Raw genomic sequence first — 11,586 nt, 5'->3', positions numbered from 1 at the left:
CAAAGACCCACCTTTATGGTATCATGACATTCAATCATTGAATCAATATCCCTTCATGTTGTCATGCTATTCACTGAAGTAGAGCTTACTGTAGCTCCCCATAATACGTTTGTAGGATCAAGTCCCTCGCGAGACTTCTCTCGTGTGTCTCATATTGTCTTAAATTGTTCTACCATTATTCACTATACCATGTTACCTCTTAGTGACATCTTCATTGCATTATGATATTTATAGGATGAACTTAGATTATAATATATCTATGTGTGGCCTCTATTAACACTTCGTAGGGCTTTCGGCATCTCCAATTATATTGGTTCTTCTAACAATCAATCTTTGTTTACTCGCTTTTGAGTTATACACAAACGAAGCATAACTCTATTATAGTCTATCATCCGATAGCTCTCGAAGTTTATTGACTTCATTGAAATTAGTATGCTATGGTTTGGATCTTAGATACCTACACAATATTTGTTATGCACATCTTTCTCTACAACAACTCGAATAATAGCACTATTCAAGAGTACCTGCTTTCATGTTCTCTTGTCCCGTGTCAAGATATTTTGACCTCAACTTCACCTCCATAAGTTGAGTCACCTTAGTCTCATCGTTAATTACTTCGTTGAGATAAGGTGCATGTGTCTCAAAGCTTCTATTAACTATGGCTCCATGCAAGAATGAGAGACTTATGAAACAATATGATATTGCTTTTACCTCTATAAGAATTTATGTTCTTGACATATGTTAAAAAAATATCATGTTTTCGTATTATATTTCATATTCTATATAAACTCTTTTCATGCGACTTAAATACTTCACCAACTTCTATCTCTGTTTCTCGATTTGTATTGAGTTAATGATGACTCTCGAACACACAATATCATTACTCATGACTCTCCTTCTAATACTATGGAGGTACTAATAAAAATATTTAGTTTTATATTAATTATTAATTCAATAGTAGAGAATAAAAAACCTATAAAGCTATGGCATCATTTTTATCTTTAAAGATGTATCACTCTTATATTCAAATATATTTTTTTTAGGTTTACCTTGAAGAGACAAAAATATACGAGTTTAATAAATAAATAAATAATTTCTCGTAAGTCATACCAATCATGATAAATAATTTATATATTTGCTATGCATATGCATATTATTTATATAAATAATTTATATGTTTTTGATTGATTTATTTTTTTTAAAACCAAAGCATTTCAATTTTACCATTTTGTCATCTCTGAAATTTAAGTGCTGATGTCACCTTCATGTGGGCCAATGCGCGAGGGTCCCTGCGGCGGAAGCGTGTGAGAGAGCAGCACGTCGCCCGAGTACTTTCACGGGTAACTCAGTCGTGCTTGATGGACAGTTTAACGTCCAAACATGACACGACCACCCAAACGCACCGAAATCCCCCAACCTGCCCTGCTGCACTTGCGTTTCATCCGAGTCCCGAAACAGGGAAAGACCCATTTTTACTAGTTTATACAGATGGGTCCCACTGAGGTGAATTCAGTCCTAGCCACTGATCTTCTGTTCGGTGTCTCAGTCGGGACTGGTGAGCCTACCTCCTTCCCCCTTGCGATCCGGAACCCAATCATCCCCGACTAAACTACTTAAAAGCCATCGCTGATTCACCGCTGGATGTTCGACGACCTCGACGCACCCAAAAACTGCGACCAAACCAACCCTCGTTTCGATCACCGCTGAATCCACCACCTTTTGCTCTCCTCCCATCTCGATTTCGCCATTGTTTGGCCTCCCTCTGGAGGAAAGCGATAGCGACAGCGACAGCGAGCGGAACGGATCTTGACGCGAATGGCGTCGTCTTCTCGGCGGCTGATGGCGAGGGCGGGGGGCCGGCCGTGCCCCCGCGTGTTCCTAAGCCGGAAATCGTCCTCGCCCTACGCGCTCGCCCTCCTGATGCTCCTGATGCTCTCCCTCGTCGTCCTCCTCCTGCTCGCCCTCGGCATTTTCTCCCTCCCCGTCAGCTCCGACTCCGGCCCCGAGTCCGAAGCCGACCTCCGCCACCACACTAGGTCCCTCCGCGACGCGTGAGTCTCATTTCTCTCGCCTTGTCGTTATTGTCGTTTTGTGGATCGGCGGATGAGTTTTGGCTGGTGCAGGGATGGTTTGGGGCAACGAGGGCAGCAGTGGACGGAGGTCATCTCGTGGGAACCCCGAGCATTTGTCTACCACAATTTCCTGGTCAGCCTTCATCCTTTCATTCATTCTTGTCTTTGTTTTTTTGTGGAAAGTTTTTAAAACTTTGTCTCGTTTCTTTGATCTCTTGATCTATTTGCGAATTTTAGTTCGATCTATGCGGATCTGTTCCCTACTATGTTTAGGTTTTATGGAAGCGAATTTATCTTTTGGTCTGGACATGAAACATTTGGTTGATTTCCGATGATGTTACTTGTCATAAATGTGATATTGAGTGATATGTTATTATTCACAATCATCTGAAACTAGAAAATTAAGGAAAAATTGTCCATTCAATCTAACAGGTTTGGTTACACCAATAACAACTATGGCGATCACACTATATGGGACAACCATTCTTATTCAGCATCAACACCCAATTGAAATCACATTCTTGATGAAACTGCATGTAGAGTTTGAAACTAAGACCAAAATGCAAAAAATCATCATATTATTTTAACTCATGCTGTTCATTCTTCATGAGTAGCCTTTCATAAGCTCTCTATGTCGCAAAGTTATGTTGCTTTTCATAATACTGTCTCCTTGTCTAAATCTAAAGGCTGTAAACTAATTTAATTTGTACCAGATTTTTTTTGTTCCATATCCAATCCAGATGGGATCAAATTTGAGTAAATGGATCAGCTTAGCGAAAATGCACATCCAATCTAGATCAGCATTGGAAATTTGATCTGGTCTGAAAGTAGACAGAGAAGGGGAAAGAAAAGATATAGAGGGTGAGTGAGCAGAGTGGAAGCTTGATGAGTTCTCTTGGGTCCATTGTCATTATGTCAGGTTAGGAAACTGACAGTGGATTAGAAATCATCTGCAACAGCATTATATTAGTTCTTTAGTTGAGTTTTTCATGAGGATCACCATTACCATGACCAAAAGGTTGAACTCTGCCACTGAGACAACTACAGAATTCAAGTTTTCATATATTTTTTGAGTTCCTCCTAAGAGATCAGTCTGCTCCCTAGGGTTCTTGGAGATGCGGATCATCTTGTTAATGTGACGAATGAGGCCTTGGACTCCTAAGGAGAGGGAGAGAGAGTCCCCTTTATGTGACTGGGGAAGAAGCAGAAAGATAAGGATAGAAATTGGGATGAAAAGAATGTGGAGAGAGAGGGAAGATTGTGAAGGAGGGCGAGAGTGGGGAAAGAGAGAAGGAAAGGGTAACTATGACCACTTTCCACCTATATGTAGAGTTATATTAAATTGTTTGCTAATGAACTGAATGCTTAAATTCCTACAGTTATATCATGAACTGAATGCTTAAATTGTCTGCTCCCTAGGGTTCTTGGAGATGTGGATCATCTTGTTAATGTGACGAATGAGGCCTTGGACTCCTAAGGAGAGGGAGAGAGAGTCCCCTTTATGTGACTGGGGAAGAAGCAGAAAGATAAGGATAGAAATTGGGATGAAAAGAATGTGGAGAGAGAGGGAAGATTGTGAAGGAGGGCAAGAGAGGGGAAAGAGAGAAGGAAAGGGTAACTATGACCACTTTCCACCTATATGTAGAGTTATATTAAATTGTTTGCTAATGAACTGAATGCTTAAATTCCTACAGTTATATCATGAGCTGAATGCTTAAATTGTCTGCTCCCTAGGGTTCTTGGAGATGCGGATCATCTTGTTAATGTGACGAATGAGGCCTTGGACTCCTAAGGAGAGAGAGAGAGTCCCCTTTACGTGACTGGGGAAGAAGCAGAAAGATAAGGATAGAAATTGGGATGAAAGGAATGTGGAGAGAGAGAGAAGATCGTGAAGGAGGGCGAGTGTGGGGGAAGAGAGAAGGACAGGGTAACTATGACCACTTTCCACCTATATGTAGTGTTATATTAAATTGTTTGCTAATGAACTGAATGCTTAAATTCCTACAGTTATATCATGAATTAGATCTGAAGCACCATTTTCAGTAATAACCAATCAGAAGATTTAAATGTTTTGTTACTAATGAAGCCTTCACTATGTAGATTCTATTTCTGTTTATTTAGAACTAAACAGATCTTGTTCAATGTTGAATGACTTTTAGAGCTTCATATCATCTCCTTGAGTTATCTTGTACAATTTTGGGACTTTGTTGTGATGCTGATGGCTGTTCATACTTCATAATATACTTGCATAGCAATCTTCATTTTTTTTGTTTTCAGTCCAAGGAAGAATGTGAGTATCTTATTGAGCTCGCGAAACCTCATATGCAGAAGTCATCAGTTGTTGATAGTACTACTGGTAAGAGTAAAGACAGCAGGTAAGCAATATTCGGTGTTTTTTTTTCCTCGATGTTTTGTTTGCAGTTGGAGAATTTCAACCTTTACAACAGTTGTGGGTGTTCTGCATCTTGATTATTTAGGGTCCGAACAAGCACAGGCATGTTTCTTCCAAGGGGACAAGATAAAATAATCAGGGTTATTGAGAAAAGGATATCAGATTATACCTTTATCCCAGTTGGTATGTTACTGGTTTCCTAAATGTGTTAGAACTTGAATGCTGAAATGTTGTTTGATTTTGTACATGTTCTTCTTTATGATAGATGCACCAAAATTTTTAATTTGTAGATCAAGACAAACGAAAGGAATTGTTCATTTGGGGAACCTCTAATGGATAAGAAAGGGATTAGCTGACTCAAGTTTCTTATGACATTACAACTATATCTGTCAGAATTGAAGTATCTTGATGAAATGATGGAAAGAGAATAAATGAGCATATAAAGAAGCAAAAAAGTGGAAGAAAAATGGAAAATTTGAGACCAAGAACTAGTTTAATCGTGATGTTGATTTAATCTCGAATAGATAGTAGATTTTTTAACAGAATTATTTCCTATTTCTCAGGGTCCTGAATAACTACTCTAGAAATATAATGTTTGCTTTTGCAAATAGAAGTTTGGATATATTATATAAAGCAGATGGAACTAAGAATGATGATAAATAGTTCAGTTACAGTGATGGCTGTATATGCACAGTGTTAAGATAACTACATATAGCAGCTTGTTTGAATAACTTTTTCTGCACAAACGTTATCTTTTTCCTTTTTGTTGGTGCAAAGGATGTATTGCTTAATAAGAGCTAATGTTCATGTAAAATTTCTAGCAAATCGGCATGAAGTTTAAGTAGTGTTAGTGTAGATTCTAGTTGTCCGAGTTGGGATAGTGATTCGGATCCAACCAAGGTCCGTTCCGAGTCAATCTCACTCAATGTTCATAGAGTGTCGAACCAAAACTAGGTCGGGGGCATTTTCGACAAATGCCCCTCCAGAAATTAAGTCAGTTCTTGGGTATGGTCCAGTCGAATTGGCCGGTTAATACTTAAGTGAAGTAGTGTCCGTGAGATCGTACCTGGGGTTTTTTTTATAGGTGACTATAAGGAAGGTTACGTCCGGAATCGTCAACAGTAAGAGGGGAACGTGTAATGTTTTCGAGCGGAGACTTGGTGTGATGTTCACTGAACTTGACGCTTGCATAGGCTGGCCATGCCAATGACAAGTTCGGACGGTCTGTCGTTCGGCCACATACCACCTTGTGATGAGTACATGTCTTGCGATCCAACCGCCACCGATCAGCCACATGTGATCCCTATGTTCTTTGGCTATTGGCTCGTTAGCTCGTCAACTCGTCGGACCATCAGACCGTTGGCCTGTTGGACCAACGATCCATCAAGCTATTGGACTGTTGGCCATGTGTCATCACGTGGTGGTGTTGTATCTAACATGTTACTCTTCACCTATCACTAGCCCACTCACTTCTGGGTCGATGGATTGTAGAGTTATCAAGCCAAGAAGTGCTCTGGCCTACACTGTTGACTTTGATGGTGGGTTTATTCATCATCTTTTTGATCATGTGTTATTGAAATGCACGTTCGGCTCGTAGGCAGTGCGTCGTTGAAATGCGCGTTCAACCCATAGGCTATGCATCGTCGAAGTGCATATTTGGCCCGTAGGCTGTGCATAATCGAAGCCGCCATGACGCCTGCATCATAACTCATTCAATCGCTCCCTATTAATCTTCCTCCCCTCGAGGTGAGCAATGATGTAGTTGATGATTGCCCAAAGGAGCTGGTGTCAGCTTAGACTAAGTAGAAAAACTTTAAGGGTTGGAGGCCACCAATGTAAGCATTAATTAAGACGGATGAGCTTGTGTCAGCTACTAGTTTTACTTTATCATTGAACCACTTGGTGTAGCTTGTTAGAGATTCCTTACCCATCTGTTGTATAGCTAAGAGAGAGATTGTAGGTTTCTTTGGCAATTTATAATAAAGTTGAGCTCGAACTCTTTAACATGTTGCCTGAAGAAGTAGTTCGACTCCTAAGGTAACTTAGAGAACCATTTCCTCATCGCCCCTCCAAGAGTTGTCGGGAAAGCACGTTACATGAGGGAGTATGTTGACCTGAACAATGTCATTTGTGAGATGAATGTAGCTATATGTTCAGTGGGGCTAGAGCTTCCTTTATATAGTTCCAAGGTTGGCATTTGGAATCCTCGTGGGATTGGCTCCTCCATAATACTTTTGAAGAAGGGGGACCTTAGATACAAATCAACTTTAGGCTGTTTCTCTTGCCTGATTTCCATTTTGATATCCTCCGACCATTGGCCTATCTCGAAGAGCTAGACTTGCACATTAGGAGGGAGTTCGACCAATTAAGAGACTGACTCCTTTGATCCCTCTGGCTCTTGGGTTTGATTATCGAATGGCCCGTGAGGGAGGTTTTGAGGAGAGTTATTCCCTTGGGGTAAATCAGTTGTGAGAGGGCATGACTCTACCATTAAGCCGGGGGCTAGAGTAGGTGGCAGGATTAGAGTTGGGAAATGGAGGCTGAGTGGAGCTGGGTGTGACCCATGTTGTGCAATTTGGACTAATTGTGGAAGATAAGGGGCCACAATCTGTAATACCTCGGTCGAAAATTGAACTTATTGAGTTAGGTTGTGGAAGAATTTTATAGACTATAACACCCCCAATTAGTCTCACATCGGAAGTGAGCAAGACTAAGATTGACTTAAGGGTCTGATCGGTGCACTACTGTCAACCTTCAACATTTTGGCCAGTGGTTTGGGTTGAATAGAGTTGACAAGCCAGTTAGCCCATCAGGCTCGAGTCATGATTAATGGTATTAGAGCCGACCTAGTATTGAGGCATCATGAGAAGCTCGAGTTGAAAAGGGCTACTCGTGGATGGAGTTAGAGAATTCGTCACAACGTGGAGTCACTTGGGTTATGACTGCACCATGCTATGGTTTAATCTAGGTTATGCTGGATCTTGACGAGAACGTCAAGCCCTTGAGTGGAGACAAGACTAAGATTGACTTTTAAAGGTTTGATGCGTATACTACTGTTAACTTCAGCCTAAGCATTTTGACCATTGGTTTGAGTTCAACAAAGTTAATAGGCCAATTAGCCCATTAGGTTTAGATCGTGATAGTTTCTGCGGGTGTGGTTATGGTCTAAGCTAATGACGTTGGAAGCTAGGCAAGTGGTGGTGGGTTGGCCATTGAATCTTGGAATAATTGATGAAAGAGTAGAGGATTAGGTAATTGGAAAGTGGGAGGAGTGAGTCCAATCGAGGGCTCGGGCTGAATCTACCTTGGGAGTATCGAGATTGATGGGTTTGGCAATAGGACGTTCGACCCATTCAGTCCGTTCGGCACGTTTGATCTGTTGGGCTCTTCGAGATTCAGCTTGGATGGTCTTGTGAAGTTTCCTTAAGACATCTTAGCGGTCCTCCTTCAAGCACCAATTTGTTAGTGCAGATTTTGGTTGTCCGAGCTGGGATAATGATTCAGATCCAATTTGGGTCAGTTCCAAGTCAATCTCACTCCACTTCACTATTTGCAAAGGGTCGATCCTACAAACCTAGGTTGGGGGCGTTCCCAACAAATACCCCTCTGACGATCAAGTCAGTACTTGAGTCGGACTAGTCAACTAATATTGAAGTGAAGTAGTGTTTGTGGGGGCGTCCCCAGGGGTCTTTTTCATAGGTGATTTTGAGGACGGTTATGCCCAGAATCACTAACGATAAGAGGGGAACGTTCAGCATTTTTGGGCAGAGACTTGGTATGATGTTCATCGAACGGACACCCACATAGGCTGGCTGCACCAATCACGAGTTTAGACGACCTGCTGCTCGGCCACGTATCACCCTATGATGAGTACATATCTCGTGATCCGATCGCCACCTGTTAGCAATGTGTGATCCCCGTGTTCTTTGGCAGTTGGCTCATTGGACCGTCGGTCCGTCAGACCGTTGGCCCATTGGATAGTTGGCCCGTTGGACCATTTGATCGTTGGCCACGTGTCGTCACGTGATGGTGTTGTATCCGACATGTCACTCTACAACTATCAAGGAGCATATATCTTGTCATATATGACTTCAAGCCTTCAGTTATTAAGTGCTTATTTAGATGCTAATCAATTTGTTTTATGCATGACTTTTACTTAACAATCTTTATTCTATACTTACACCTTTATCTTGTTTTGCATTTCATATTTGTCATCATTTTGTTAGCCCTTTTCTTCATATTTTGTATCCTTTATTTGATTTCCTTTTTATAGAAAATGGGGAGGGGCTTCAAGTGCTGCATTATGAAGTTGGACAAAAATACGAACCTCACTTTGACTATTTCCTTGATGAATTTAACACTATGAACGGAGGTCAGCGAATGGCTACTCTTCTAATGTATCTGTATGTATCACCATTATGTACATCGTAGATATCTTTGAGATTGTTTTATGGTTGGTTCAAGTTTCTTAGAAGCGAAATATCATAACATCCTATATTTTGTTGATTTGTTTTGTGAATTGTAGTTCGGATGTTGAAGAAGGTGGCGAGACAATTTTTCCAAATGCAAAAATAAACAGCAGTTCATTACCATTGTACAATGAGTTATCAGAGTGTGGAAAGAAAGGCATTTCTGTTAGACCAAAGATGGGAGATGCACTGCTCTTCTGGAGCATGAAGCCTGATGCCACTCTAGACCCATTAAGTTTACATGGTTAGTTGCTTCCCGTTCCTAGTTAGAAAATTAAATTTAAGATGGAGTTTTAACCCAAGGAAAAAAAATAAAGATGTGGGTTGTAAAAGACTAGCATAACCTGTGTTTTGCTTTGATTGATGTTGCTGTTTCATCATCAAATTTGCTCCAATTGACTAAAATTTTCTTTGTCAGTTGCAATTTAGTTTTTAATTTGTAAGAATTTCTACCGGTCTTATACTGCTATCCAAATATTGATTGATTCTTGCAGGTGGATGCCCTGTGATCAGGGGAAATAAGTGGTCTTCTACAAAGTGGATGCATGTCCATGAGTATAAAGTTTAATGTAAGGTATCTTCTTGCTTAACGAGCTGTTTACAAAAGTCTTATTAGTTTCATATTTCATCGACATTTCTCCAGGTACAAATTAGATTTAGAGCTAAATTGATTCCTCCAAATGTTTTGAGTATGCTTCCTTCACCAGTGACTGTTTATTATTTGAACTCTGGCAGTTGTCTTTTCTTTCCAAACTTCAGTTCTCTTTGACTTGCTTATTTCCAACTGCAAGGATATTGTGTCTGAAAATAACAAATCTTGAATTGTTACATTATAATATCCACAAAGATGCAGACTTACTTTTACCATTTAGGTCAGATTAAAATGGTATGCCTCGTTTACTGGGTATGCCCTTTTTTTTATCAGATTAAAATAGGAGCATATTACAAAATTGGTTATGGACATAAGATGTGCCAGTAACAAAAAATTCTGACTCTATTTGTGCCTTCGATTCTTGAGACTTCTAGATATTTGATTTCCTTCAGTCGTATGAACACTTTTGTCATACATTTTAGTGCCATCTTATTCCATTTATGAATGGTGCATCAATTCAAAACATGAGAATAATAAGTTGGTGAAAAGGAATCTATTGTTCTGCTCTAGGTGAACTCACGGCTCTTCTTTTAGAGATGTTCAAGTAAGATAATGGATTTTGGTATGACAGTGACTTAGAATGGAGCAATTAACTTGGGTTTATGCTATGATACTTAGCTTCACATAATATGGTCAAAATAAGCATCTTTGGCTTCATCATGTTATTTGTATCAACTACAATTTCCTAATTCCTGCTTATAGATCTCTAGATTAGATAGTGGTATTTCTCTTCTGTCACAAGGTACAAAGTAGTAGAGAATATTAGTGATTTGTACCATTTAAGATGCAAGGTTGGTTTACATTACAGAAAATCATATTGTGAGCTTAAATGGTATGGTTTCATGCCATCAAACAAATTGTGTTGACCATGGAATGGTCTGTTCCTAGTTGTGAAGTTAGAGACAACAGAAGTCAATATTTGGGTATTAACTAAAGGATCGGGGCTCTTAAACTAAAAGATCCTTTTTTCTTTCACTAATCTAACTGGAGCGGACCATCTGAAATGGGGCAGTCCACGAACAGGCACATGCCTGGACCAATAAATACTTGTTAGTATGGACCGCCAGGTGAAATCAAGTTCCTTGCTTTCAACTTATCACAATCAGTCTCCTCGTTCCAATAGTGCCTTGGACTTTTGGAAGTGCATGCCCTTGGTTTTAACCCCTTTTTAGTCTGAAATAGATCCTAGGGCACCTAACTTTGTGATATATCAAAAGAAGAAACTTGTTAATAAAAGTTAAATAAGTTGATGGTGATACTAGAAAAGCATGCTTTCCTCTAGTGCATTCATATGCCAGGAGTCGCCTTTTTATATGGTTTAAGAAAGGCATGCCTGGCCAAGAGCCAGATAAATATATTCTCCGAAATTTAGTTAATGGCAGCAGTTATGATTAAGTTTCAGACTTTTTAAAAGCTAGATGAAAAGACATTATCATTTTTCTTTCTTGCTTGTAACTATGTGGATGATGCAGTATACAATTGTTATATTTGCACCTGTATGCATACTAATATTTTGTCATTTTATGTCATATTTTCAGGTGCAGAGTAGCAATTGGGTTGTGTGAATTTCCCATGTATCGTTCTTATAATTTGTCAACTCCTAATGGACCAATTCAACAAAAAACTACTTTTTGGTGGTACTGAAAGTCAGTCATCACTTATGGATCACAGAATAAACAGCTTACTTATGACTTACAATCAACATCCTATCGGGTATTTTTGTTAACTTAGTTGTGATTTTCATAGTTCAGTTGTAAAATGGATATATTTCGCTTGCCCAGAAAACAGTTTACAATTGAGCTATTTACTTCTTTCTAACATATATTTGGGACTGATATTGTTCCGAGTGCCCATTGCATTGGCTTTGTTAATAACTGTTTAACTTACATCATTCACATTACAGGAACAGATGTAGGTTGGCCATTGTCTTCACATGTAATATAATAGACCTTATGAAAGCATTATAACAGCCTTTGTGATGATTTTAATGGCTTTTGATTA

General features: G+C 39.6%; 1 protein-coding gene across 3 annotated transcripts; it reads left to right on the top strand.

Annotated features, from left to right (window-relative positions):
- Positions 1-1,622: 1,622 nt before the first annotated feature.
- LOC135632706 (probable prolyl 4-hydroxylase 3) lies at positions 1,623-11,586 on the top strand. Of its 3 annotated transcripts, none has more exons than XM_065141427.1 (8): positions 1,623-2,051; positions 2,124-2,205; positions 4,401-4,447; positions 4,550-4,647; positions 8,738-8,867; positions 8,990-9,177; positions 9,428-9,507; positions 11,124-11,586. In XM_065141427.1, exons 1-7 carry the CDS (start codon positions 1,816-1,818, stop codon positions 9,499-9,501), a joined length of 855 nt encoding a protein of 284 aa, XP_064997499.1. In that variant the 5' UTR covers positions 1,623-1,815; the 3' UTR covers positions 9,502-9,507; positions 11,124-11,586. The 3 variants fall into 3 exon arrangements, with proteins under 3 accessions (XP_064997499.1, XP_064997492.1, XP_064997485.1); XM_065141420.1 differs by having other exon boundaries at positions 4,350-4,447; positions 9,428-9,502; XM_065141413.1 differs by having other exon boundaries at positions 1,624-2,051; positions 4,350-4,447.

The sequence above is a fragment of the Musa acuminata genome, chromosome BXJ1-3 (assembly GCF_036884655.1).
Source record: "Musa acuminata AAA Group cultivar baxijiao chromosome BXJ1-3, Cavendish_Baxijiao_AAA, whole genome shotgun sequence".
Classification (NCBI taxonomy): Eukaryota; Viridiplantae; Streptophyta; class Magnoliopsida; order Zingiberales; family Musaceae; genus Musa; species Musa acuminata.
The sequence above is the reverse complement of the archived record's forward strand: the minus strand, read 5'-3'. Positions and strand labels throughout refer to the sequence as shown.

What these genes read in the sequence shown, in the direction of transcription:
- LOC135632706 (XM_065141420.1), top strand. Translation starts at nt 1,816, where the DNA reads ATGGCGTCGTCTTCTCGGCGGCTGATGGCGAGGGCGGGGGGCCGGCCG. An exon ending in TTATACCTTTATCCCAGTTG is followed by an intron (nt 4,648 to 8,737) that starts GTATGTTACTGG and finishes TCCTTTTTATAG; the next exon opens with AAAATGGGGAGGGGCTTCAA. An exon ending in GCTACTCTTCTAATGTATCT is followed by an intron (nt 8,868 to 8,989) that starts GTATGTATCACC and finishes TGTGAATTGTAG; the next exon opens with TTCGGATGTTGAAGAAGGTG.